Raw genomic sequence first — 14,521 nt, 5'->3', positions numbered from 1 at the left:
CCTTGGCAGTGGGAAAATGCCAAGCTCGGGCCGGGAGGTGAGTCGGAGCCCAGGTGGGGAGGGAGGCCCGTGCGGGGCAGGGGGGAGGGAGGCCACGGACACTGCAGGGCCATTGGGAAGATGGTCTTTTTCTCCAGGGCCACAGGTCCCCTATTCCAATTTCCAATCCTTTTTCTTTTTGCCAAACAATGTACGTTAGCTCAACAAAACGTAGAAGATACAGACCAGCGGAAAGAGGAAAATGTAAATTGCGATAATCCCAATCCCCCAAAATAACCGCTATTTACATTTCAGTACGTATCTCTTCAGGACTTCGTGCATATGTGCATATATTTGAAATATTTTTTTGGTGAACCTTGTGTTTGTACAGGAGCATAATGGCAAGAATTTCAAGCAGTAAATAGAGTTTTCCAAACCTCCCTCCTCCACCATGTGCCCCATGGGGCTCGTGTAGGTGAGGCTGAGCCTCAGTGTCCTCTCCGTCACCAGACCCACGGGCCATATGTTCTCTGTTCCAAAGTGTCCTGGACATTCATTTTTGGATCCAAGCCTTTGAAGGCCAGAGACAAGCCACAGCCTGCGTCAGGCCTGCTAGGACAGGAGGCCTCTCCCCCACCCCCCCGCTTTGCCCCTCCTGCCTCATCTCCCAAGATGCCAGGTACTTCCCAACGAGGGCCCAAGCCGGTGCCAACACAGGCCAGTGCAGTCGGTGGCTCAGCACCAGATGCCTGGAGCGGAGCGCTCACCAGCACGTCACTTCCCCAACACAGCCCAGAAATCCCAAGTGACAAATACCCCTGTCCTCCAGGCGGTGACTCACCAGACGAGACCTCCAGGTCCTCCCTGTGGCGGGCATGCCAGGAGCCCCGCCCCTGTCTCCTATGAGCCCTTGCTCCCAGACCCTGACTCACTGATCACGATGGCTAAGCCTGGCTTCCCTCGAGGTGCCGTTCCCCTTCCCTTCTCGGGCACACTCCCCCAGACCTGTTGTCTCCACCTTCCAGATCTCAGAGAGCAGCATCGCCTACGAGAAACACAAAGCGAAAGAGGCCATAGAGAAGGAAAAGAAAAAGGTGCAAGATCTGGAGAACCGCATAACCAAGCAGAAAGAGGTAAGCGTGTCGGAGAGGAGCAGACACGGAGGAGCCCACGCGGTTAAGAGCAGGCCTCTGGAGGCAGGGATCTGGGTTCGGATCTTACCTCTGCCACCTGCTGGCTGTGCCGATGAGGCAAGTTCCTCACCATCTCTGTGCCCATTTCCCCACTTAGGAAATGCAGATGATGCCAATAGATTAGTCTCATGTGACATGTGAGGCTTGATAGTTAACAAGCACACAGGGCACCTGGGTGGCTCAGTCGGGTGAGTGTCCGGCTTCAGCTCAGGTCATGATCTCGCAGAACGTGAGTTCGAGCCCCTCATCAGGCTCTGTGCTGACAGCTCAGAGCCCGGAGCCTGCTTCCGATTCTGCGTCTCCCTCTCTCTCTGACCCTCCCCTGCTCATGCTGTCTCTATCTGTCTCTCAAAAATAAACTTAAAAATAATAATAATTAATTTTAAAAACATTTAAAAATTTTTAAAAAAACATACACACATATCACATACACACATTCACTCAGTGAATGATCCAGGTGTTAGCTGCTTTTATTATTTAATATTAATATTATTACGAGTTCACAGCTAGGAAGTGGAGGGGCAGAACCACACCCAGGACTCTCTGACTCCAGAACCCTGCCTGGCCCACCTTCTGGTCCACCCCCACTCCCTGCCGTCCTGGGTGTGGGCTCAGCTGCCTGGGGCCAACGGCGGGATGTCCGGAGATGGATGCCCAGATTTCCAATCACCTCGACAGCAGTGTCTCCACCGGAGCTGGTCATCGTGATCATCGTGGCCTTCCCGCTCGAACTGCACTCACGAGTCCTCCTGGGAGCCGCAGACGCAGCCGGAATGCACGCTTTGGCACAGGACCCTGTCTTAGGCACGTCCAAGCTCTAGGACGTAATTCACTCCTCCTCCTGGGTCCCAACCATGCAAGGGACACACATACACAAGAGCTAATATCGCAGAATTCAAGGCAAGGGATTAAACACACAGCCTGACCATAGGGGATTACCTTTAAATGCAGGTAAATACAATTTCAAAGGATTTTGAAGACCAGATGGGACTAAAAACGTCTTTGAGTCCATTCACATCAATCGTTCTGATCATTTTCTTTGAAGAAAGTTTCCCAAACGATTATGATGCATAGAATCACCTGGGCTGGTTTTAAATGCTGATTTCCTGGGCCTCATCCCCAGAGATTGGGGTCGCTGTATATGGGGTGAACTGGGCGATCCGCATTTCCAGTGAGCTGCGCGCCGGGAGTGATAGGGTGGACGTGGTGCGCTGGGAGCCGGGGATGCCTCTCCAGAGCCGGGAGTGCCGTAAACCACATCCGGACTGTGCACCAGTCCCCGGCCCTGCTTTCCTTTTTTTTTTTCTAAGTTGTTGATTTTGAGAGAGATAGAGTCAGCAAGTGAGCATGAGCAGGGGAGGGGCAGAGAGAGAGAGAGAGAGAGAGAGAGAATCCCAAGCAGGCTCCACACTGTGAGCACAGGGCCCAATGTGGGGCTCAACCCTACGAATCGAGAGATCATGACCTAAGCCGAAATCAAGAGTCGGATGGATGCCTAACTGACTGAGCCACCCAAGCGCCGCGAGAAATTCACGTTTTTAAGTAGATTAGTCAGGACATCAAGTGGATCGGGGATGAGATGAATGCTAAAAAAACAAATAAATAAATGTGGGTTGGTGAAGCCGACAAAGGGTCACGGGGCTTACTCTAGCGGCTGCGGTGGAAGGGACGCTCCAGCGGCGGTACCGGTCTCTAGACGGAAACGGGCCGACTGCTCGTGGACAGCGGGCTGTTCCCGGCCGGCCGGCCCGAGGGGACCCCTCCTGAGGACCCTCACATAGAGGACTCCACGGCGTATCCAAGAGCGTCCCAGCGGCCCTAGAACAACAGGGACATAGAGAGTGAGGTCTGGCGACAGCCCTTAGGGGCGGCCTCACACCAGACTCGAGAAACGGGACCCCTGCCCCGGAACTCCCCGTTGAGCAGCAAAGACCAGGGAAGGACAAGGTCGAAGAGGCACCCGGACCTAGAGTTGTTTATTCACGTGCTTCACACTAGTCTACACAGAAAAGCAAACAGAACGATGGGGGTTCACGGCGGTGGGCAAACAGAAGGAGGAGAGGAGGGAGAAGAAAACCCAATCCAGACCCTTGCGGACAGTGAACTTGGCTCTCCTGTCCTCAGGGAAGCAGCTGAGCTGCCGGCAAGGGGCACAGATGCCGGGCGCTGCGCTCTGCCCTTGGGCGGCCTCGAGGCCCACCGAAGACACCATGTGTTTGCCGTGGGTTCTCCCTGCGAAGATGGGGACAGCTGGAGTGTCTCGCCGTGAGCCACCAGTGACAGGCTGCTCTGCGGGGGATGCCTCCCGGCGTCCTCAGTGAGCTCCTGCTCCGGCCGGGTCTGCAGGATGTCGGCCCTGGGATTCCTCAGCGCTAACAGTGACGGCAAGGCCCCAATCAGATGGGGCTCAGTGGTGACAAGAAGAGAAAGGAGCAGCTCCCAGGCGAGGCCCCCGGGAGTCACACGATGAAAATGGGTTTTTCCTGTTGTTTTCAAATGCGTTTCCTTTCCCAGGGATAAAACGAGCAACTGTTTGCTCTAGAAACTTTGAAGAAAATTAAAAACTACCCACGCCTCCTCTGAGCGCAGTTACCATTCGTGACATTTTGATAGGATTCCTTCCAGACTGTCTACGTGTTGGTCATGATCATAGACCTCGACCGACATCAGTTCATTACAAAGTGACTTACCCTGTCCCACTGTGTACACCGATCTGAAGGCTACTGTTTAACATCACAGAAATGTCTCTAGGTCATTGAACTTTCTCCCACCCCCTGCCACGGATGAATGGCCTGGGTTTGCACTCTGTTGGACAGATCCCGGTTTATTTACCCCCCACCCCCATGGCTGGGCACTGGGGCCCTTTCTCACTTTTCACTGGAGTAAGAGCAACGCTTGGCTGAACATCCCTGCACATCAGCCTTTGTGCACGTGTGCCGTTCCGGCCGTGGGTCAGACCCCCAAAATCACGGCATCACAGAGCGTGAACATTTTCAGCCTTTTGATGTACATTCCCTGTGACCTTCCAAAAATGTCGTGCTGCCTTACACTGCCACCAGCAGGGTCTGAGAATGCCCAGTGCTACATCCTGGGAATATATCTTAGATTGGATTAAATAAGTTTGCGAGAAGGCTGCATACGGTATGATTCCGACTACGTGTGTAATGTTCTGGAAAAGGCAAAAGTATGGAGAGAGTCAAAGGACCAGGGGCTGGTGGAGGGGGAGGGAGGCGTGGGCGCAGCACGGAGGACTTCTGGGGCAGTGGAACTACTCCGTGGGGTGCCGTCATGGTGGATTCACATCAACATACATGTGTTCGGACCCGTGGAGGGCACGGCACTGAGCGAGCCCTGGAGTAAACTGCGGGCTTTCGGTGACGGTGAGGTGTCAGTGCCGGTTCATCAGTTACAACAAAGGTACCAGCTGGTGCGCCATGTTGATGACGGTGGGGGGGGGGGTCCCAGCACGGCTGACAGCGCCTGTAAGAGACCTCTGTAATGTCCTCTCGATTTTGCTGTGCACCTGAAGCTGCTCTTTTTTTTTTCAGTATAATTTATTGTCAAATTGGCTCACATACAGTGTGTACAGTGTGCTCTTGGTTTGGGGGTAGATTCCCGTAATTCATTGCTTACGTACAACACCCCGTGCTCATCCCACAAGTGCCCTCTCAGTGCCCATCACCCACTTTCCCTTCTTTAAAAATAAAGTCCAGCAGGGGCGCCTGGGGGGCTCAGTCTGTTGAGCGGCCGACTCTCGATTTTGGCTCAGGTCATGATCTCACGGTTCATGGGTTCGAACCCCATGTCGGGCTCTGCGCTGACAGCACAGAACCTGCTCAGGATTCCCTCTTCCTCTCACTCTCTCTCTGCCTTTCCCCTGCTTGCTTGCTCTCTTGCTCTCTCTCTCTCTCAAAATAAATCAACTTAAAAAAATAAAAATAAAGTCAAGTAAATAAATAAAGTTTGTGAAGCCCCCACCACAGGACTAGTCACGAAGCTCACGTTGCACATGGTTTGGGGGAGGGGCTCAAGGAGGAAAATAGAATCTGGACAGTCCGGGATTGGAGATTAGGTTCCGGGAAGAGGAGTGAGGTGCACACACGTGGTGACTAGGGCCCCCCTTGCCGGAGCCCAGAGCGAAGAGGGAGGAAGGTGGAGGAGGTGCCGGAGGCAGATCCTGTGGCAAAGGAGTGAAGGAGCTTGGCCCATTTATCCTGGAAGATAGAATTAGAGAGAGACATGCCAGCCCTCCTCAAATATTTAAAGGGCTGTCTCATAAAATAGAAATAAAACTCACTCAGTATGCTCCTGGTGACAGGACGGCGCTCAGAGGCTAGAAATCACAAGGAGACGGTCTCAGCTGGAGAGAAGAGAGAGCCCTGGAACAATTGGAACCTTCCAGAGACAGCATGGACTTTGGGCTGACAAAGGAACAATAACAGAATAGATTCACCTCCGCTCAGAAAACAAAGGGGAAAAGGGGAGGCCGGGGTAAATATGTATTCCTGAATTTCTGTGAATTTGCTGTTTGTCCAGGAAATAGACTTAAAAGAGCAAAAAGAAGATGTTTTAAATAATAAATTAAATGACACACTGGCCATGCTGGAAGAGGCTCGGAAAACCAAGATGGCCGAGACTCTTAAAGTGGAGAGCCTCACCGTGAAATTAAATGAAACGTTAGCTGAACTGGAAACGGCCAGGACAAAATCGGTGAGTTGGTGCCTCCCGGGGGCGGGAGACTCTTCCCCTCTGAAAGACCACAATACGGGGAGAACTCGTGACTCCGACCAGACCCCGTCCTGTACATCACTTAACGTCAGCCCTGCTCTCTACCTGCTCGATGCCAGTAGCGCCCTCCCCCCAGCTGTGACAACCCAACCTGTCTCCAGACTTTGCCAAGTGTCCTTGGGGGGGAGGGGGGCAGGACCGCCCTCTGTTGAGAAACAGCGGTCTAGCATGAAAGGCAAACAGAGGCATGGTGCCCTCCCTCCGGGCGTTGTAAGATGTAATATAAGGTCCTCGAAGCCTCAGGAACTTAGTAATCAACGACTATTCCACGGACTTGAAGATAATGCTTTAAACATTTATAAATTTATAAACGCTTTAAAATTTTAGCTCAGCACTCGGTGGCCCCCGGGCGGGGGGGTGGGGGGAGGGGGTCCGATCCACCACTCGGTGATGACGGGTAGTTTTTGCTTTTAAGAAATACAAATCCCTTCGCCTTTTCTTACAAAATTGTCCATTCATTAATTCAACCAATATTTATCGAGCATCTATGTCCAGATGCGGCGGCAGGGAACTAGGCCGGGGGTCCGTTGGTGAATAAGGAAAGCGAGTTTCTGTTCTCCTGCGGCTTCCATTCTAGTGGGAATGGGAAAGAAATGAGATGGTTCAGAACACAGAAAATGAAAGAGGATGACAGAATAGAGAGGGTGTCGGACTCCTCCTTTAGACAGGCCGTCAGGAAGGGCCTCCCCGAGGAGGTGACATTGGAGCTGAGACCTGAAACAAGAGAGGGAGCCAGCCATGCAAGCAGCTGGGGGAGGGCAGCACATGCAAAGGCCCTGAGGCAGGTCCCAGTCCCATGCCTGTGGGTACAACGGGAGCAGCTTGCTATCATCATGGTGGCCTCACACCCAGCTCCCAAGAGCACACTAACCCCCTGTCTCCCCAGATCATGACGGAGGAGCAGATGCAGCTGCAACAGCACACGGTAAAGGCCCTCCAGGAAGCCCAGGAGACCCAGAAACACGGATTTGAAACCGAAATCATGGAATACAAGGAGCAAGTCAAACAGCACTCCCAGACGATCGTGAGCCTGGAAGACAGGCTGCAGAAAGTGACCGCGCACCACAGAAAGATAGAAGGAGAGATTGCGACCTTGAAGGACAATGACCCAGGTTGGTCCAAAGAGCTGCCGAGGAAATCGAAGCGTGCAGGGCAGGCCCTGATCATCCGGAGGGTCCCTAGGGGCTGGAGGGTGAGAAAAGGCTGCTCCTCGCTTGAAAGCGCCTTTATTCTCTGGGGATAGCATTTCCTTCCCGTCACACAGTGAGGTTGGGGCCCTCGAGGCCCAGGTCAGATGGGAGCCACAGCAATGCAAAGGGACGTCCTTTGTGCCGAGCCAGTGAGCCAGTGCAGTCCCACAGGCTGCGGGGCTGTCCGAGCAGCGTGACAGAGTCCTTCCCACATGAAAACACCCCGCACGGGGGCCTGTCAGAGGCTTCTCTCTGCCCCTAGCGATTTGCAACTTTGTCTAATGGACTTTCGTAACCAGCCAGTGTTGGTCTCTTAAAAAATAAACCTGAAAGGGGCTGATGAAAAGAACTCGAGTTGTGAGCACTTAACGCGCCCTAAATGACCAAGGCAACGCAACTTATTGCAAAGACGCTGAACTCTCAGAGGAGAGTTCTGGAAGCTGAGGCCTCGGACCAGGGTTTCTCAACCCCGGCACCACTGGCGCTTGGGACTGGCTGGGCCTTTGTGGTGGGGGCGTCCCGCGTGCTGTGGGCGTAGAGCCGCGTCCCTGGCCCCAGCCCGCTGCACGCCAGCGCGCCCCCTCCCCCCGTGTGACCACCAAAACCATCTCCGGACGTTGCCGAATATCCCCTGGCGGGCAAGCTCGCCCCAATAGAGGACAATGGTCCTGGTCTCAAGCCGGGTGACAAGCTGCCGAGACTCATTTCCTGCTTTCATTCGCTCAGCACTCTTAACTGAGCCTCCATTAGGTTCCAGGCTCGTTCTAGGCCCTGGACAAGCCCAGCAGGGTCCCTGCAGTTCCCCGGATTCCTGCCCTGACAGGTGACCCGGGATGAACAGGGCACCGTGGCAAGGACTCGAGACAGCACTCAGTTTCCCAATCCAGTCCAGGTCAGAGGGAGGACGGTTAAGCTGGGACCCCAAGAATGACTACTTCTTGGTCACCCCCCCGTTGAGCTCAGTCCCTGCCCCAAAGCAGCCATTCTATAAGCCCCCTGGTGATTGACTAAATGAGGGGGGCGGACGTGTGACAGAGGGTGAGGATGGAAACCAGAAGGCTGTGGGCTGAGGAGTGAGTGGGAGGCGAGGACAGGAAGGACAAGGCTCATCTGGGAGGAGAGGAGGGGCGGAGGGGTGGCCCAGGGGTTAGCGCTCCAGCCCTCCCCTGCTCAGTGAGTGGCCGCCGGCAGGTTCTGCCCCTCCCGTGCCCGTTTCCTCATCTGAAAATGAGTAGCTGGAAAAGATTTCGTGAGCTTGTTCTTGGCAGGCAGGCGGGCGCCAGGGGTGCCCCAGAACACACGTGGGGCTCGTTAGGCGGAGGGGCGGCAGGGTGTGGGGAGGGTTGCTAAGTTGGAAAAGATGCAGGTGTGTTTATAAAGACAAAGGGGCAGGAAGGCATCAGTTGCAGTGAGCACGGTAAGGAGCCTCCCGTGTCCCCCTGATTCAGCCCAGGAGGAGGCGACCCAGCCTGAGCGCCCGGCGGCACCTCCGACGGAGAGCAGCATCAAAAACGAAGTGTGTGATTCCTTGATGTGAGTACCGAGGGGGGTTGCGCACCAGGTGGAGGACCCCCCCCCCAGCCATGTCGTCAGAACCCGAGGAGAGGATTGAGTCTGGGGTCTTCCTGACGTTATTTGAATTTCCCAGTTTCTTTCCCAAGTCGGGATGGTGTCATAGAAAGATCCGGCTGGATCTATGCCCAGATCCCAACTCAACCCCTTCCGGTGGTGGGGCCCTGGGCAAGTCACGTCTGTCACCTTACTACTACCGTAGCCTCCTCGTCCGTGAAACAAGGAGACGCTTGTCACAGCTCAGCCTCAGCCCAAATCCAGGCGAGGTCCTCTGTTCTCTCGACATCTATCTTTTTGCATCGAATTAAGTTCTTGTTCTGAGAACTTTTAAAGAATACACTTATCCCTGTTGCTGGGACTGGTATCCCGTGGGCGTCACTGGTGGAGGGTCACTTTGCGTTTCTACTTGGCCCCGTCCAGGCCCTGGGGATGCCACGGAGTCGGGGGCAGGCTGACTGGGCCTGTTTTTTGTGGATTTCAGAGGGGATCTACTGACGGCTCAGAAGGAAATCCTGTCTCAGCAGGAGGTCATCATGAAGTTAAGGAAAAACCTCAGGGAAGCCCACAACCAAATGTCAGACTTGAGAGGTGCGTGTGAGCGCCCATGTCTCTTGACGTCCTGACCTGCTTCGAGGATGGAAAGGGCGGACTTGAGTTGGAAATGCTGACGGCACGGAGCCCGCTTGGGATTCTCTCTCGCTCTCCCTCTCTCTCTGCCCCTCTCCTGCTCTCTCTCTCCCTCTTTCTCAAAATAAATAAATAAACTTAAAAAGTTTAAAAAAAGGTTGGAAAGCTTAGCATTAAAAATCCCACTGACCTAGGGCACCTGGGTGGCTCAGTCGGTTAAGCGTCTGACTTCGGCTCACAGTTCATGAGTTCAAGCCCTGAGCAGGGCTTTGTGCTGACAGATGAGCTGTCAGCACAGAGCCTGGAGCCTGTTTCTGATGCTGTGTCTCCCTCTCTCTCTGCCCCTCGCCTTATTTCTCTCTCTTTCAAAAATAAATAGTAAAAAAAAATTTTTAATCCCAGTGACCTGCTTTCCTGAGCTGTTACGGCATTTGTACCTGTCAGCAGGACACGCGCCTTATCAGGGGCCACGTGCTGGAGCCCCTCTGCATTGAAAGGCGACTTTTACCTCAGAGGAGTTGTCCCTGGAGGCAGAGGCTGGGAGGGAGGGCAGCCGCCGGCCTGCACAAACCCCAGCGCTCCCCAGCTCTGGGGCCTAGAGCCGGGGACCTCTCCACACCTCCCCTCCCCTCTGATGCAAAATCACCCACATCACACCTGCTTCCTGGAGTTGGCTGGACATCAGGGGCCACTTACACTAGGGAGGGACGAAAGAGCATGAACAAGTCTGGCTGAACATTCCTACTTTGCTCTTCTCACCCTCCTCCCCTCCCCCCATCTTTATTTCTGCCTCTCCTTGCTCTCACAGCCTCCTTCTCTTTCCCAGCTCCAGCCTCCATGAAACCGAAAGGCTCAGGCAAGCAGGAGTCAGGAGATAAAACTAGGTTTCCGGGGAAAGTAGAGGGGGGCTGAGGAACACTCCCCCTGTTCCCGTCTCAAGCCCTGCGCACCCCAAAACCTTCAGTGGGATTTGCTCCCTTATGGCTGGACCTTCTCGGGCTCCCAAGGCATTTATGGCCAAATTCTTGGCTATTGTTTGCTAAGATGCAGACTGACCCCTGGCCTAACGCCCCCTGAGAATTCCAGGAGGGTGGGCCCGCCTCATGGTTCTTATGGGCCTGACAGATCTGCTGTGACCCTGGCAGGGACCTGAGGCAGGAGACCCCCTCGCCAGCTTTCTTGTCTCTCCCAGGGGAGCTTAATGAAAAGCAGAAAATGGAACTGGAGTGGAACGTGGCGCTGGTCCAGCAACAAAGCAACGAGCTGAGAGCGCTCAAGGAAAAGGTGTCACAGCTGACTGGCCTGGTGGAAAAGAAGGACAGGGAGCTGGTGGTCCTCAAGGAGGCACTCAGGTGTGTGGGAAGGTCCTCATGGTGCGGGGAGCCCAGCTACACCCAAGTGCCCAGGAGCCTTCCACAAAGAGGGTATGCAGCAAGTGTTGGAGAGATGGATGGATGGATGGATGGATATGGGTGGGTAGATGGATGGATGGATGGATGGCTGAGTGGAGAAGTGAGTGGATGGATGGATGCATGGATGAGTGGAGAGGTGGATGGGTGGATGGATGGATGGTTGGATGCATGGATGAGTGGGTGGATAAATAGGTAGGTGGGTGGGTGGATGGATGGAAGGCTGAGTGGAGAGGTGGGTGGTTGGATGGATGGATGGATGAGTGGGTAAATGACTGGGTAGATGGGTGGGTAGATGGGTGGGTGAGTGGATGGATGGATGGATGGATGGATGACATGTGTTTCACTGATTCACAGCCTCATTATTTAAAACAGGGTTTTGCTTAGCTCTGTGCTTCTCAAATATTCCTGCCCCATATTCTAGATGATAGGTCTCAGCCTAAATGCTGCTTCCTCCAGGAAGTCCTCTGTCACTCACCCCCACCAAACATAGCCAAGGGCTGCTACTCTACCTGGGGTCCCCCAGCAGGGATCTGACAATGTGTAGACATTTTCGATGTCACAACTCAAAGAGTGCTACCAGCCCCTTGTGGATAGAGGCTAAGTATGCTGCCAGATATCCAAATGCATAGAACAGCCCCCACAAGAAAAAAGTCTGGCCTCAAATGCCATTAATCCCCAAATCCAATAACTCTGGAGAAGAGTGTTGAATAGGAATGACAATAGTGGACATGGTTCCTTTCTTTCCATAGTAAAGTAAAAGCTTTTAATATTTAAGCAATCGGTATAATGTGTATTACAGTCTTTTAGTTCATAACTTTTATTAAATAAAGGACATTTTCTTCTAAAAAAAAAAAAACTGAACTCCATCCAACCTAACACTTCTCACATAGCCAGGCTATTATTGACTATTTAATTGTCCACCCTCCCCATGAGGACCCCCATATAGATCTTGCCTGCTGCTGGTTCTCCCGCATCCACATGGTGCCTGGCACATGGGGAACTCCATAAATATTGACTGAACAGGTGTGTAAACCAGGGTACCAGAGGTTAGCTTAAAATAAATGTGAAAAATCATTGTCATCCCATGGATTAGTCTTAAAAAAAAATACGTGTGAGTTTGCATTTTCATCCATAACGTGTTCTTATTTTGACCCAAGAGTCATGTTTCCTTCAAGAAAGGTTGAGCAAAATCCACATCTTGTGAAAAACCCTGTGCCTCCCTATGCCTCATGGCTCAGAGCCAAGACAGGTTCACACGGTGGTGAAAGAACAGGTTCCAGACCCAGGCTGCCCGCATTCTAAGTCAAAGCCAGCCTCCTTCCCTTACAGGCTTCACGGCCGTGGCCAAATTGCTGTGTGTCTCTTTCCTTGTCTGTGAAACGGGCAGCAAGAGTCTCCGGCTCGTGGGACTGTCATGAGAAACGGGAGTGCTAACACATGAACCTGTTGGAAACGGCAGACACGCAGTAAATGCCACAGCAGGTGTCCCACGGACCGAGTATGGGAGACAGGGGTGGACAGGTGCCCACTGTCCTGGCCACGATTTTTGAAGTCGCCTGAAACTAAATTCTCTAGAAATCTGGGGCAGGAGACTTGAAGACCTGAGGGTTTCAGTCCCCCGTAAAAACACAGTTCCTTTTTCTGTTCTGCCAGTGGCTAGCAGGGTCACTCGTGGTTCCCGGAACCTGGTGCGCCAGCCATCCTGCCATCCAGTGACGCATCTTCTCTGCCCTAGGGCCTCGAAAGAGAGACACAGAGTCCAGCTGCCCAAGGAGAAGGAGCAGAAGTCCAAGAACACGACCCAGATGTGTGACATCTCGGTGCAGATAGAACCCGTCCACACTGATCTTTTCCTGAGCAGCCAAGACGTGAGTGTCCCCATGGTGGCTGTCTGTGCTCTGAAAACATTGTCATTCCGAGTGCCAAACGGAGCACTTGCTTCTGTGAGATGTTCAAGAGAAAAGGGGCCGTCCAGCCCTCCAACCCCGCCCCTCAGGGAGGTTATCATGTGTCACCTCCCTCGTCTGGGAAGTAGGAGTTACGACAGTCACCACCCCGTGGGGTCGTAAAGAAATAAATTTGATTGATGCACATAAACACACACAACCTATATACACATGTTTATGTAAGAGATCTGTTTGCACAAAATGATAGTATTAAATATATTATATATAATATTAATATATACGTATATTCTGCAACTTGTTTTTTTTCCCCACCTAACACTATATAAAGGTCATCTTTCCTAGTAATATTTAAAAACCTGCTTCATTCTTTTAAATGAGGGCATAGAATTTCCACGGTGTCCCTTTTATCCAGCCCTGTCTCCTGCTGGATGTTATAGGTTGTTTCTACTTCCGCACATTGCTGTAGTCGATTCCTCGTAGGTATGTGTGCAGAACAGATTCCCAGATGTGCAAGTGCGGGGTCTGGAGGGCATCGGAGTTGCGCTGGACGGGGCCAAACTGCCGTCGCACAGAGCCACGCCACGCACGCTCCAGGCCTGTCTCTTGGTGACTTCTCCGGGGGGGGGCGCCTGCCAGGGGACCTCAGCCACATAGCGCCCCCAGGGGAGCGTGTCTGAGAGTGAGAACAGCCTGCACCCCGCGGTCCCCCAAGGTGGCACTCACATTCTGCCCCCGTGGCGGGGGCCATGACGCCTCCCACTGTCCGTGACAGGCTGACTGCGGGGCGCAGTGGTTCCCCGAGGCCTCGGGTTTCCTGGAGCCCGGGGACCTCCTTTTCCCCTTTGCTTTATGAAACTAGAGGCCAGGGCGCTTCAGTAACGGGCTTTGGACTTGCACTCGGAAACGGGGCCAAACGTGCCAGCTTGCCTTCCCGCTCTCTCAAAGACGCCCTTCCCCTGCCAGACAGCCGGGAGCCAGGGCTGCACGCAGCTTGGACTGTCCAGCCAGCTGTCCTGGGCGCCGTTGCTGCCCCGGGGCACTTGAACAGAACTTGACAGTACTCGGGGCAGCCTGAGCCATGTGGGGCCGGAGCGAGTGCCACTTCTGTCTCCCACCTGTTGGAGTCCCCGGCTCTCAGGGCAGGACCGGGTCCCATGCGCTCACTTGCCCAGCACCTACCAAATGACAGCTGGGCGCCAGGCCTGGTTCCGGGCACAGAGGAAGGTGCACAGGGTCCTGCTCTCTCCAGACGCCCTCAGACTCCGCCCGAGTTTACTAGAATGGATTGCTGACCCGACGCCAAAATTAATAGTTTCTCTCATGTGGTGGGATTTGCTGCCGAGGGAGGGGGAGGGAGGCTGCAAGATAAAAGGAAGGAAGCGTCGGCTCCCTCTCAAATGGCTTTCCAGCCCCGGGCCTCTTCCTGCTCTCTAAGCCAGAGCGGGTCAGAGGGCACAGGAGTCGTATGAGAAAGAGTCTTCATCTTCCCTAAATAAACAGACTCCCAGAAGAGCCATGAGCAAGGGTCACATCGGGCTCAGGCATACTCTTCAGACAGAAGAAAGGCTGTCACCCAGCCTCCCTGCTGTGGCTGCCCCACCCCCACGTCAGTCGCCTGCCCTCCTGTCCGCGCCCCTGCACGTGTGTGCACTCACACACACACACACACACACACACACACACACACAGTTGAGGTGTTTACTTTTGGGCAGACGCACACCCTCAAAGACAGCGAGACTCCTATAGAACCAACCTGGGAGGAGCGAGCTGCAGACAGTGTCAGGGTCAACTGAGGTCCTACTAAGTGCAGACAGGGGTGAAGCACCCTCTTCTTCTTGTTGGTGAGCCCTGGT

The 14,521-nt window shown here is 53.7% G+C and overlaps 1 protein-coding gene across 6 annotated transcripts in view; it reads left to right on the top strand.

The window, feature by feature from the left end:
- FHAD1 (forkhead associated phosphopeptide binding domain 1) overlaps nucleotides 1-14,521 on the top strand; it is a 115,841-nt gene that overhangs the window by 82,483 nt on the left and 18,837 nt on the right. For all 6 annotated transcript variants that reach the window (XR_003912333.1, XM_029949302.1, XM_029949301.1 and 3 more), the window contains 7 exons: nucleotides 1,005-1,112; nucleotides 5,709-5,882; nucleotides 6,847-7,072; nucleotides 8,599-8,683; nucleotides 9,204-9,310; nucleotides 10,542-10,701; nucleotides 12,497-12,629. Coding sequence is in view for 5 of the 6 variants with exons in the window: in XM_029949302.1 (XP_029805162.1) it covers nucleotides 1,005-1,112; nucleotides 5,709-5,882; nucleotides 6,847-7,072; nucleotides 8,599-8,683; nucleotides 9,204-9,310; nucleotides 10,542-10,701; nucleotides 12,497-12,629 (993 nt within the window). In the remaining variant the exon portion in view is untranslated. The remainder of the gene's footprint in view (nucleotides 1-1,004; nucleotides 1,113-5,708; nucleotides 5,883-6,846; nucleotides 7,073-8,598; nucleotides 8,684-9,203; nucleotides 9,311-10,541; nucleotides 10,702-12,496; nucleotides 12,630-14,521) is intronic.

The sequence above is a fragment of the Suricata suricatta genome, chromosome 8, assembly GCF_006229205.1.
Source record: "Suricata suricatta isolate VVHF042 chromosome 8, meerkat_22Aug2017_6uvM2_HiC, whole genome shotgun sequence".
In the NCBI taxonomy this organism is placed as follows: Eukaryota; Metazoa; Chordata; class Mammalia; order Carnivora; family Herpestidae; genus Suricata; species Suricata suricatta.
This window is presented reverse-complemented; position numbering and strand designations above follow the sequence as displayed.